The 14,907-nt window shown below is 32.5% G+C and overlaps 1 protein-coding gene and 1 pseudogene across 1 annotated transcript; one reads left to right on the top strand and one right to left on the bottom strand.

The window, feature by feature from the left end:
- Positions 1–13,306, top strand: part of LOC120185883 — a 47,619-nt pseudogene extending 34,313 nt beyond the window's left edge.
- Positions 13,307–13,602: 296 nt separating this feature from the next.
- LOC120185908 lies at positions 13,603–14,466 on the bottom strand. The gene is made up of 2 exons (XM_039189986.1): positions 14,285–14,466; positions 13,603–14,167 (listed from the first exon to the last, which is right to left on the bottom strand). The coding sequence occupies exons 1-2, from the start codon at positions 14,464–14,466 to the stop codon at positions 13,603–13,605; spliced, it is 747 nt and encodes a 248-aa protein (XP_039045917.1).
- Between the last annotated feature and the right edge of the window lie 441 nt (positions 14,467–14,907).

Below are 14,907 nucleotides of genomic sequence, written 5' to 3' on the forward strand. Positions count from 1 at the left end.
AATCAAGCTATATTATCATGTAATATTAGTACCAAATGATAGTGTTTTTCGCAAATAACCATTTTCTATTTTCATCATACTCATAATCCTAAAGAAATTGCTTGAAAAATGAGTTCAAGATCTCTTACCTTTGAAGAAACCCACGCAGCATTTGGAGGAGAAGATGAACACATTTGGTTGAAATGTCATCTTAATTTACATTTCATTCCACTTTAAATGAATATATTATTCATTTAATTGTGATAAGACCAAAACACCCTTAATGAATCTTCTTATTCACCATCAAACTAAGACATCTGATTATTAACCTATTACAAAGTCAAATATAAATTGTTTTGACTTTTATATCCGAAATTTCCCCTGAATTTTCAAATCTTGCGGTTTAGTCACTAAATTCCACTGTTTCGGTTAAATCTGAAAAATTTCACATTTCCAAACCAACTTTCTCTGATCTAAAATATTACAATAATATTTCCAACCATTTTATAACATTCTTCAAATTTTTGTAACATTCCAATTCGATTCGAATTTCCGATTCCTTATCGGCTTTAACCCTTTCTAATTTTTCTTTACTAAAATTCCAAATCCATAAATGTGATTTCTATAAAACCCCACTCTCAAGATTAAACCATCTAGTTATGGAATAAAATTCTTTTTAGGAAATTATCACTTAATTCCCTAAACATTTTTTCTCAATTTTTTACTTTGACCATCAAACTTTCAAAATTTACATTTTGGTCATTATCTAAATTTTTGGGGTATTACAATTCTCCCCTCATTAAGAAAATCCATCCTCGAACTCTAAACTTTCTATGAAAACCATAACTTCTCTTTTATGACGATTGCACTTTCCATTGTAGATTTATAACCCTAATTTAGGGTTGTACAAACTGGTAAGACATAATCTCGTCTCATGCAAAAACCTCTTCTGTCAACTTCTTGAATTCCAATTTTTCCTCTTTACTTTGAGAATTTTGTAAAGATCATGAACATCATTATATTTTGAACTTGTTTAATCAAATTCTTCAATCTGATTTAAAAATATCTACACATTTTCATATCATCCTCTCTATCCCAAGTAACGTCCTCTACATTATGATTTTTCTGAATCACTTTAACTAGAGAAATCATCTTGTTACGTAGTTCTTTGATTTCTCGAGCTAATATATAAATTGGTTCTTCTTCATAAGTCAAATCCGTTTGTATCTTAATTTCCTCTGATGAAATGACATATGAAATATCCAATTGATACTTTCTAAGCATCAACACATGAAAAATATTGTATACTTTTTCCAACTCTGGTTCCCAATTACCTCCAGAGTTAATGTTAACTGATAATCCATCAGTCCAAATTTTTTTTTCTTATAAGATCCAATGAATCTTAGGCTTAGTTCTTCTTTGCCTTTTGGGCGTAATTTTTTTTCCAAGGCGATACCTTAAGAAAAACTTTATCACTTTAATGAATTTTAATCTCTTTTCGCTTCAAGCCTGCATAAGACATTTGTCGATCAAATGCCATCTTGAGACTTTCTTCAATTATCTGTACTTTATCATAAACCTCTTTCAATAAATTTGGGCCAACAAGATTCCGATCTTTTAACTTGAACCCATTCAATGGTGTTCGTTATTTTCTCCCATATACAACTTCATACGGAGTTATCTTGATACTCAATTAATAACTGTTATTGTAGGAAAATTCTACTAAAAATAAATACTTTTTCTTTTTCCATGATTCCTTAGAATCAATCAAACATGCACTCAGCATATCTTCCAATATCTGAATAGTACTTTCTGACTTATCATTCGTTTATGGATGAAAAATCATACTGAAATTAAATCAAATACCCAACACTTTATGCAAATATTTCCAAAGTCTTAAAATAAACTTTGGATCCCTGTAAGATATAATGGATATTGATACTTCTTGTAATCGAACTATCTCCTTGATATACAACTCCGTATATTTATCCAATGCATAGTCCATTCACTATTACTCAAATGAAATGTGCCGATCTAATTAACCAGTCACTATTACTCAAATGAAATCCTTTTTATTTGATGTCAAAGGTAGTCCATTAACCAAAATTCATAGTGACTCTTTACCACTTCCACTCTGGAATAGAAATCAGTTGTAATAATTCCGAAAGCACTTGATTCTCAACTTTTACTTGTTGACATGTCAAACATGTAACAACAAACTCAGTAATGTTTCTTTTCATACCTGGCCACCAAAATAACTCTTTACATCCTGATACATTTTGTTCCCACTTGTATGCATAGTCAGTAGACTATAATGTGCCTTAGAAAGAATATATTTCTTCAACTCATCATTATGAGGAATACAAATTCTTCCTCAATAATTTCCATCAAAGTTGACTTCAAAGTCTTTAGTCTCGCATTTTTTTCCACAAGTGAAATATTTTTTTTCATTTCTCATTTTTTTTCTCTTTTTCTTTTCTTTTTCATTTTCATTTTTTTCTTCTTCGTTTTCATTTTCTTTTTCTATTTTTTTTCTTCTTCTGTTTTTTTTCTTATAATATATATTTTTAGCTCTTATGCCATATGCCGAGACAACATGACTAAGAAAATCAACTTCTAATAGTCAAAACTCACACTTTGACAGTTTAGCATATAACTTTTTATCCTTAAATATTTTGAATACAATACGAAGATAAGCATCATGCTCTATCTTTGTATTCGAGTATACCCGAATGTCATCAATACAACCACCTCAAATTAATCCAAGTAAAATTGAAATACTTGATTCATCAAGTCTATGAATGCTACCTGAGCATTTTTCAAACCAAACGGCTTTACTACAAACTCGTAGTGTCTATACCATTTCTTGAAAAATAACTTTGGAACATCTTCCTCTTTAAAATTTAACCGGTGATATCCCATTCGAATATCAATTTTAGAAACATTACTGCTCCTTTTAAGCTGATAAAACATGTCATCAATCCTCAAAATAGGATATTTGTTTCTGATAGTTACTTTGTTTAACTATCAATAATCTTTTCAATAATCTATGCATAATTGCATATATCCATTTTTTTATAACCAATACCTGTTTACCCCAAGGTATTAAATATTCAGTCTAATGCATCCTCCATTTATCAGCTCTTGCATTTGTTTATTTATTCTTTTAGCTCAATCGCAATCATTCGATATGAATCCATAGATACAAGATCAATGCCTTAATAACCCTTAATATTGAATTCCACCTCTCAATCTGAAGGTAACCCATAATAATAAATCTAAAAAGACATATGGAAATTCCCAAGTTATGGAAATAGAATATAATCTTACTTCAGATACTTGAGTATCTATTACCTTAGCTAGAAAAGCTATGCATCCTTTTCATATCATCTTAATCGCAACCGTTAATCGCAACTATTACTAATATCACTTATTCATGATTTCACCTTTTTCATCATCATTAAAAAATTTAATTTCTCTGTATTTTTTTCTAAATTAATCGCTTCTTGCGACTATTAACCCAACCTTACTGCAGAGACAACCAACTCATGATGAAAATGATCTACAAATCGTTAATGATGATCCTATAAGATTCATCAAAAACATAAGCTTCTGAATCTTTATCGGACATTTACTATTTGTCCTTCTAACCCTTGTATCATGACCGTGACCATGACCCATAGGTCTTCCACAATAATATCACTCGATATCAAGTAGAATTGAATATCTCTACTTTGGAATTCCTTATTTCGTCTTAAGGAAACTTGTATAACCTATCCAGATCCATAGAAATTATTCTTGAGCAATTGCAACATTTTACATCTCAATGAAAATTTCAATGTTCACAACGTTCAATAGGAAACTTGATAAATTTGTAGCAATATCTTCATAGCAGTTAATGCTAAAATCACACTATCAAACGAATTTACTATTTTTCTTATCATTACGTACTTGACACTTTTCAAGTTCTTGAGAATCCATCTCAATCTAAACAATAATTCATCGTAACATGGAATGTTAGATAATCCATATTCGCATATTTACCTTCACAAGGTAACTCTATCCAATTTTATGGACTTGATATATATTCTCAATCCAACTCATAACCATTTGATTCACTAATAACTCAACTTTCTTTAAACTTTTAGCAGACTACTTATTATTGCTTATTTATTTCCTCTTTCTCAAATCCCCAATACTTTAAACAATTTAATGCTTAGCTTAAATATTTCTCACTTATTTAAGCTTACCTGGAGAAACCCCCAAATCATTACTAGATTCAGAAATCTCCTCTAGATCCTCATCCGATTCAACTTTTCTTATAAACTGTTCAAACTTTTTAATCGATTCTTCCAATCCAGAAACTTCATTGAAAACTAGGTATTTCTTCCACAAAATGGAGTAAAATCCCTTACAACATTCACCCTTCTAAGGTGTTTTACATAAGTCATATTGGTCCCTTTTTGTCGATTTCGATCTCGACATTCTTTAAAACAATTTCGACTTTCTTACTTTTATCTTTCATTTCCAACATCTGAACATAGTCATAATCATCATACATTAGTAAAGAATAACTTTACTCCCAATAAGCATCATCACAGTATATATACAACTATCAGTAACTTTTGACATCCTAGTGGCATGTATACACTTTTTAACTCCAAAACAACCTCGGTTTAGTCCTAGAATCGGCTAAACCTGTAGCTCTGATGCCAATAAATTTAACACCCATAACCCGTATAATTATACCTATACAGATTATAGATGCTATCCGAATTTCTAAAACCATTTTACGATTCAAAAGTGATTTAAAATTTATTTTCTTAAAACAGTGAACAGTGGGGGAATCGATTCCCTGTAGCAGAGGAATCGGTACCCCTTTAACAATCTAGAAATTTTGTTTAAAAACGTGGTTATTGTTCATGCTACAGTAACTGCTACAGTAATTTCAGAAAATTACATATTAACTTATAAAAACTTAACATTTCCTCACTATCAAAATTCTATTTTTGTTTCCAACTATATTCAACAAAGTAAATTGAATATTATTAATTACATGCCACTATCTATTTCAAAATTTCACAATAGGATGTCTTACTGATATTGAAATATACTCCCCGATGCTCGATGTCACTTTGAACTCTTTATTCCATTACAGGCTTTTTACCTACGAGTGAAAATCATCACACGCTAAGTATAAACTTAGTGAGGCAATTAAAACATTTAATAGTGCAATACAATTCATGCATGATTTTCAATATCAAAAATCAAATTTCCATAAAATCATTTTACTAACATATCCAATATTTTACCATGATCAAAATAATATAAAATCTCTTACCATTTATCCCATAAGCTCATAAGCTTATTTTACCAAAATACTTACCATTTAAATTCCATAAGCTCGTAAGCTTATTTTTCCTATATACTTGCCATTATTCCGTAAACTCAAAAGCTTATTTGCATGGTTACCATTTATTAACCAATAAAACATAATCCATAGCCAATAGCCCAATATTAAACCTTGAGGACCCTGGGTATTCGAGTAATATTTGCACCGTAGTGCTACACATAAGGTTGTGCCCACCATATACACCGAAGTGTATTACACATAAGGTCGTGCCCACCATATACACCGAAGTGTATTATAAATCTGCATCTGCTATACTCTATGGCATGCCAACTATACCCTATCCCTCAATGACTTACTTGGGCATATAGTCTACTTTATTCGATCCATCCATGGCAAAGTATATTATCAAATTTAACATTGGGCAGTTCATACCCGAAAACATTCATGGTAAAATATCACATTTTTTTCATGTTCAATGCATTTTAATTCCATACTCTGACATCTCAATGTCAATTTATAAAAAATGATATAAAATCATGCCGATATAAACAAGGTCGACTTATCGCAAGTCTTCCTTATGATGTATAAAACATCCATGTATAATTTCATGCATGTATTGCACTCACCTTGACACTTTATATCTTTCAAAATATTTGTGCCTCACTATTGTCCACAATATACCCTTTTTATACTTGACTTGCTTCAATTGCAAATCAACCATGATCTGTATAAATCACAAATTTATAACAATACATATGTTAGTATTTTAGTAACATAAATACATTCCACCATATCTCCATACTATATTTGAAATTCATCATCTATCAAAATATTAAACTCTTAATAATTACTTATAACATTGGAACCAACTTTTCCAATTTACCCAAAATGGTCTTCACCATTTTACCACTTAAATTCTTAATACCAATAATTCCAACATTGAAATTATTTCCATTCAAATGCTTTTACAAAAACATAAATACATTTAAGTACCCCAACTATGCAATTGTTGTACTTAGATCACCAATCATTTCAATCTTCCCAAAATAATCAATTTCACATCTAACACTCATTTCAATTCTCAAACAACAATTTCCAGAATAGTACATCAATTATACAACACTTACACAACAACCCATTAATTTTCCAGAATTCAGACAACTCGCACTACCCTTAAAGAATCATTATTCTGTATTGATATAGACACTGGAATTCAATTCCGTTTCTTCCGTTAAAAACTAGACTCGAATACGAATCTATCCATGTAAACAAATCCTTCTAATTCATTCTGTACAATTTATGGTGAATTTTCAAATTTCACAAACATAATTTGTTTTGTACAGAATTCTGCTGTCCGACTTTTCTGACCTTTCCTCAGTTAAAAATTCATATATATTTGTATACAACTTGAACTTGATCCCAGTTTTTTTTAAACAAAACTAGATCCATATATGAACACAATATATAAAAATAACCTCCAAATTATATTTATATATTTTCTGGTGAATTTTCGAACCTAATGCCATAATCAAAATCCAAACTGTTTTCTTTAACTTCATCCTTAGGTTCTTCATCAATTATTACAACCTCAAAATCATCAATAATCATCATCAATTTCAACAACCATAGTATAAACCCAAATTTCCAGAATTGGGGATATTTGAAATCAAGATATATTATCATGCAATATTAGTACCAAATGATAGCGTTTTTCGCAAATAACCATTTTCTATTTTCATCATACTCATAATCCTAAAGAAATTGCTTGAAAAATGAGTTGAAGATCTCTTACCTTTGAAGAAACCCACGCAGTTTTTGGAGGAGAAGATGAACACATTTGGTTGAAATGTCATCTTAATTTACATTTCATTCCACTTTAAATGAATATATTATTCATTTAATTGTGAAGGAACTGCAATTCATACACAAGTATAACATGGCTATTGGAATATGAACTAAATCGTATACTTTATAATAATCAGTTAAAACGATCTTAGTTAAACTAAGTTTCTTTCATATAGTCATCAAAACTATTCTTAGTATGCCCAGCATACCTATTTTTTCTGTATATTTTTCCCAATTATCCTTTAGTTTTCCCAATGTATGTCAAATGAGAATGTAAGGTACATGCATTGCATCGAAGTGTCGAAATGTTCATTCACCTTTTATGAATACCATGAGTGGCACCTTTTATGCCGATAATGCATCGTTATACATTAAACAAAATCGATCGATAATCTTTCATACATGAAGTATGTTGAAATGGTAATTCACCTTTTATTAATACCATGGGTGGCACCTTTTATTCTTATAATGCATTGTTATGCATTAAACAAAATCAATTGATAACTTTCATTAGTGGCACCTATTATGCTCTCAATGCACCTATGACTCTCAATGCACATACAATCAGCTTTTAAGTCAAATTCACATATTTAGACATTTATTTTGGCAACATCTATAACCATTGCACAACATCAATATTCATCCATTCATTTTAGTGCAGTTCATAATCTAAAACTTATTCACAATATCATTCCCATACACATTATGAAAATATACCAGAACGTTGTAAAACATATGTTTAACAAAACATTCGAGGTTGACTCATCGCGACTCTTCCTCTCTTCATATAAGTATAATAAATGCACTCACCTGATATGCCTCACTAGTATGTTGTAATGATATCCAATTACTCGGCAACTTTATCCTTGCCCTTTTTCTTGCTTGACTCATGAGCTTGGTTACGACTACACAAGCATCCATTATGTACATATACCAAACCCATGTTAGTATCCATTATGTACACATACCATACCCATGTTAGTATACTCTCTAACATTTATACTTTGAATAATACTCAAAAGTACTATTATATTCAATCTCTATAAAAAATCATCCTATCTTATATTTTCCAGATTCAATAGTATCGGTACCCCTACCATGGTATCGATACTTCTATATTATGGTACCGATACTCCCTTCAGTATTGATACATTTTCCGCATTTTGGAATACATGGTATCAATACCTTCCTCTTAGTATATATACCCACACAATATCGATACTAATTGCATCAGTATCGATACTAATTGCATCAATATCGATACTAATTACATTAGTATCGATACTGTTCATCCTATTTCCCTAAATTTAAACCTATAGTATAAGTATCGTTCTTCCAGTACCGATATCCTTACCCAGATTTTCAAATTTTCAGCTCGATTTTCTCCCAAATTTCGTTAAATTCACTTACTTTCACCTCTATCAATACCCTTAAACTTAATATCACTTAACCCAACTAACTTTCCTCCATTTAGCTACTTATAACATCTAAAATCTCCAAAGAACATCCCAAACTAAGAATCACACTACTTTTTCATACATGTTTTTAATCTGTTTTAAGGCTTTTAATCTCTTATTTACATCTTTGACAAGTCAAATATACTTGTAAACCTCAATAAAAACTCATATTTCAACATATCACTCAAAAACCCTTTTTCTTCAATCTCAAATAAATCACCCATCTGTTAGTTTTAATCCTCTTTAAACTTTCCTTAAGCTTCCACATCACTTAAGGTTTAAAGAACAAACCAAAAACGAAAAGAAAAACTAGCTAAATGAAGCCTTACCTTTGTCTATGGAGAAGAGCACGGGATCACGGGAAGAAGGAGATGAGAAGCTGACTAAGCTTGTTTTTTCAACTTTCCCCTTTTTCCTCTTTTTAAATATCCTAATTAAAATAACTCTTAAATCTATTCCCCTCTAAAGCGCCAAAATGACCTTTCATTCTTCCATTCATACTAATTGGTCTAAACACAATTTCTAAATCATTTCTTATACTTTACCATTTATTCAATTAAATTCCCAAAATTTTTAAATCATTTTAATATAGTCACTGACCTGATATTCGGGGTATTACACTCTCTTTTTCATTTGGGCGTCCATCTCTTTATTTTCCCCTATTTCCTTTGTTTCCGCAACGTTCTAAGGTTTCTTGCCTAGTGTGGGTTTGGGTTACTTAGTCAATTTTCGACCTTGAAAACTTCTAAGTCCGTACGAACTTGCTAGCAACAGTCTAGGCCCGTGACATTATCAAGTACCATAAAAATAAAAATTCTAAAAACCCGTTATATAAAATTGTAAAAATAAAAAAAAATCATATTTTTGACATTTATATTAGTTTATGCATTTTATTTTTTAAAATTAAATATAATTATACTTTTTGAAAAATATATAAATTTTTAACTCATAAATTTTTTGAGATTTTTTATATTAAGGATTTTTACGAATTTAATTGTTTACTTTCATTTGAATTTTTCTAAAATATTATTAGAAATTATAACTTATGATTAGATCATAAATTTTTTTTAACATAAATATATAATTATGAACGAATAATCAGTTAGTTCAATATTTAAAAAAATAACTGATTAAATTAAATTTCATTATATTAAATCATATAATAGGTCGTAGCTTTCCGAGGGACATCAAATGTTTGAGGTTTTTCCTCGTAAGGCATTCCCTTCATGTCTTATAGAATTCTTTAGTGCGTGAGATTTGAGGATGCTTCTTAACCCTCAAAATGTCCATTATAATAGAGTTAATGTGTGAATGATATTTTAGCGGAGATACAATACTTGTCTCAAAGAAATATAATAAAATGATTTGATTTGAGATATATATTTTTGTCCTCTAGTTTCAAGTGTCACGCCCTCAGAACCTTCAAGCCCAAACCGTCGGAATATCATAAATAAGGTCTGACGGGTTGTACGGCCTTAGACGCTTCTTGATCTTCTATGCGACTAAGTAAGCCTTAACCAAACTAAGTGAGCATGCAAACTCACAAAGGTTGGAACCAAACCCTCAAGGCTTCTAGGATTGCGGAAGCTTTAACACCAACATGGCTACTCCAAGCCACCAAGGTTGGACTATCGTGTGGAAGTGCAAACACAAGTGTGGCTACTCCTAGCCGCCAAGATATGCAACAACACAAAGAGAATAAAGAACAAAGAACTCTAAAAGTATAGAGTAAATGCCTCAGAGATTTTATTACTCTCTCAAAGAGAATGAATGAAATTGGATGATTACAAATGAGGAGGAGAGCTCTCTATTTATAGTTGATCTCCCTCTCAATCAATAGCCAAGATCGTTTTACATCAACGGCTAAGATTTGCCCAATTAATAACAAATCCCCTAAATCAAGTAATTACAACCAAATTTGAAACACTCGTTTCCTATATACCCTTCCGTACATGAGATATGGATGTCACCATAAAGATTTTTTAAAACATAATATATTAATATAATACAAAATATTTCTTTCAACATGTCATACATTTCAATTGTTTGAATTTAAAAACATTTAAGTATTGTGATTACATGCCAATAAAACTTCCAAAATATATTAGATTGTATGGTGTTACATATTTTTCCACCTTAGTTGATGATCACCACAGTTACAAAAGCACTCCTTACTCAGTTAATCTTGTCTTTGTCCTACGCGTGAGAAACCACACACGATAAGCATTTACTTAGTGAGATAATATAGCAAATAACATTAAAAAAATACATAAGTATTTCATAGTTATTTCACTTTAGAAGCATTTATACCATCCACAAGAATGTGTTAAATCATTCCTATTATACTCAAACATTATTATCTCTAATATAATCTTTAGTATGTCCAACATACTTATCTTTAGCTCATTTAAGTCACTCATGTCTATGATCACATATTTACACATTCATTTATTCTTTTTAATATAAAGGACATCCTCTAATGTCCTCATACACCCTTTTCAAGCATTTCCAATTATGACATCCGTTCATGCCTTAATGCATCCTTTCATGCAATTTAAATTATGGCATCTGTTCATGCCTTTATGCATCCTTTCATGCATTTTCAATTATGGCATTCGTTCATGCCTTTATGCATCCTTTCATGCATTTTCAATTATGAAAATGATCTAGAGCAGTTCATACTCTAAAACTTATTCATAATATTCTTTTTATACTTATAAATATCATAATCAATATTATAACACATGTATATAATTTAAACAAGCTAAATTAAATATTCATACCCAAACTCCTTATTGAGACTTTTGGTCACCGTTGTATCGGCTTTCCAACAGCATCTTTGGCAACAACACAATAAGCTACACACACACACACTTGCAATTCTTCAATATCAAGCCAGTCTGAATTCAGTCAAATCTTAGCAAAAAAAAAAATGAATTTATTTTAGTATATATTTGTCATTTCTGCAAACTTCCTTTGACATTCAATGTTACTGTAGGTCAAAATTGCAAGCAAGGAACAAAGCCTAATATTGCCACGGAATTTGTTAGCGTTTTAAAAGAATAAGAGTTGGATGATGAATTTGAGTGTGGGAGTGAAGTCCCGTTTGAGCAGTTTTTGGAGAGGTGAGATTTTAGGAGGAGGAGGAATAAGAAGAAGAAAAGGAAGAGGAAGAAGAAGAGGAAGAAAAGAAGTAACCTAGAAAAGAAGAAATAATATGAAGAAGAAGAAGAGGTGGGTAAATATAACGGAAAACTTTTCCCGGTGTTGTTGGTGAATCTGTGGTTACTGCAATCAAGGTTCTTTTATCTTCAATTATTTCCTTTATTTCTTTCTCTTTCAGATTTTCCTATTAAAGGAGGTTACTTGATTCCATTAAGAAATACTATGAAGAAGAAGAAGAGGTGGGTAAATATAACGGAAAACAATTGTATTTGTGGTGTGTGCCCGCCATTAAAAAATTCTTAAAGATATTATCTTGTAATCGCTTGGTACATAGCACAACTGATTGTTTCTTGAAAATCTAGATTGGGGAGGGTCTGTTTTCCTCTGGAATGGTGAAGCGCAATTAAATCATTATCACATCGAAACTATGGTAAAACCCAGATTTTATGCTGAAGTGTTCAAGAACTGCTTCCAGTTTGTGAATTGATTCCATTTTTGATTTCCCGTAATTTGAAAAGGTGTTGCGATCATTTACCTGAAGATGTGCCCAAAGCATTGGCAAGAACTCTGGAAGATCTACAATTGACTATGTCGATCTCTATCTTGTATGTTTACTGCTGTTTTAGTTCAATTTTCACATTATATTATGCTTGAAATGCTCCCAAAATTTGACATTCATAACATATAGATACATTGTCCATTTCGTACGAAGCCTGGTATGAGGGGATGGGATCCTGAAATCATGGCTCCCCCTTGTGTTCTCGAGACATTGGCTGCGATGGAGAGCTTGTATACATCCGGTAAGGCTCGAGCCATTGGACTTGGCAACTTCTCAACTAAGAAGTTGCAGGATTTGCTGAAGTATGCCAAAGTTCCTCCTGCTGTCAATCAAGTCGAATGCCATCCTGTTTGGCATCAGCCTGGGCTACACGACTTGTGCAAGTCCACCGGTGTTCATCTATCGGTATAAGACAGAATTGATTTCATTTCGGTCTTGTTATTCGTGTTATATACACAGATTCTTGGCATTTGAATCATATGAATATGAATGTTTCTGCAGGCATTTTTCCCCTTTTGGATCTCCAGGGTCTTGGATTAAAGGAGAAGTCTTGAAGGAACCAATTCTGATTGAAATTGCTGAAAAACTTAATAAGTCTCTGGCACAAGTTGCTTTGTGATGGGGTATTCAGAGCGGTCACAGTGTTCTTTCGAAAAGTGTGAACGAGTCTAGGATCAAGCAATACTTCAGCCTGTTTGTTTGGTCCATACCTCCAGAGCTCTTTGAGAAAATCTAGGGCATCCATCAGGTAAAGATGCTTTCATCTCATGTTTCTATTTTACTAGATAAAAGGAGAAAAAAAGGATCATCTCATGGACAAGCATGAGCGCATACTAAAGAATTATCGATTCTCTTTTGCAGCAAAGACTCCTGCGATGGGAATTTGCAGTACATCCAACTTGCAGTCCTTACAAGAGCCTTGAAGAACTGTGGGATGGTGAAATATGAGATGATTTAGCATCTATTAGCTTTTTGCTTTACTTTCTTTAAACGAAAGACAAGGCAGGGGCAAGTTCCCTGTATTGATTAGTTAGCATGCGTTTGTCTTTGGAACAACGAATTGTTGGCCTTTCAGGTACGTATCGTCTAAAGAAAGGAATTATTCAGAGTTTCCGACCATGTTAGAATTTTATTCTTCTGGAATTGTACATCGTTTTTAACGCTTTAAGTTACTGAGTTGTGGACAAAGAGAAAAGTAGATAAAAAAAGGAAGCAACTGAAACACCAATGCTCTTATGACAAGATCACAGTGACAAGGTTCCAAACACAACGTTTGAAAGCACTCCAAGAGCCAGTTTCCCAGCAATTGCATACATTTTCTTTCGAACCTTTCCAGCACCTCCTTGACCTTGACTGCTATTACCATGCTGACAATGGAAGTTGGTTTGGAACGAGCTAGACAGGATTCCATAACCATCATGATCATAAGGACCAAAATAGGGTGGTGCAACAGGGACCCCGTAAGCATATGCAGAGTTCGGAGGTGGTGGAAATGGATTGGCCCCATAGCCATAACCATAACAATGACTGAAAACAGGCGAAGGTGGTGGCATTGGTGTTTTCAAAGATCGAGCCGTTGACGTTGTCGGCATTGCACCCTTGCAAGGTGATAAGACACACTCGAGGTGAAGATCAAAGCTGCAAAGCCCACATCTATAATGCCAAGACTTGCATGTATCATTGCAGACCATGCACTTGCCAGGCACTGATCGTTGCAGCCTCAGAGGATGATATGGATGCATCGCATGCCGCACATCTTCTGGCAATTGGGTACAAAGAGGGTGCACATCGAAATCACAAATGCTGCACCTATAGAAAAGTCCTTCGACGAGGTCGCCACATAAGTCACAGAAACGATCATTCTGTCACGTAGCCTTTGGCTTTCTAATGACCAGTTTGAGGCCATGCTCGTGCAGAAAAGAAGACAGTTCCATAGGGCAGGTTCCACAGTGATCATGGAGATCAAAATCACAGAGTTCACGTCCATAGCGGAAGCTGGAACCTAGAGTCTTGCAACCACCGCAAAGGATCTCGGAGTCGGCTGAAACTTCTCGTAATGAATGAGAATGGGTGAAATGTTGTATGGTTTTCCTTGATAATGGAGTCATCTTTCTCTAAATGTGGAAGAGATCACTACTTTGTTGGAGTTATATATTGAAAAATGGCAATGGAATTGCATTATGGTGGGTGATTGACTTGGTTGTTTAAGCTTGACAGAGCAGGGATGTTGACTTTTAAGTTTTGTAACGATCGAGAAATACTGAATCGGCGGTTCATGCACTTGACAGAGGAGACTTTCAATATAATAAGTTTAGGGTAAAGTACACAAATGGTTCCTAACTTATGATATTGATTTGTTGAGTCTCTCGATAATTTAATATTATAAAATGGTTCATAACTTTTAATAATCAAGGGACTCAATAAGATAGTGTCATATAGTTGGGGAACATTTGTGTACTTTACCCATATGTTTAATGGTAACAAATTTGAGAGGGAAATTAATTTAAAACAAGTTGTTGATGTTTGACATTGACTCCAATTTTGTAACA

This window comes from Hibiscus syriacus, unplaced genomic scaffold, assembly GCF_006381635.1.
Source record: "Hibiscus syriacus cultivar Baekdansim isolate YM2019G1 unplaced genomic scaffold, ASM638163v2 tig00113145_pilon, whole genome shotgun sequence".
Taxonomy (NCBI): Eukaryota; Viridiplantae; Streptophyta; class Magnoliopsida; order Malvales; family Malvaceae; genus Hibiscus; species Hibiscus syriacus.

Coding starts and splice junctions, on each gene's coding strand:
- LOC120185908 (XM_039189986.1), bottom strand. CDS start 14,466: ATGACTCCATTATCAAGGAAAACCATACAACATTTCACCCATTCTCAT. Junction 14,168..14,284: donor GGAACCTGCCCTATGGAACT/GTCTTCTTTTCT, acceptor ACTTTTCTATAG/GTGCAGCATTTGTGATTTCG.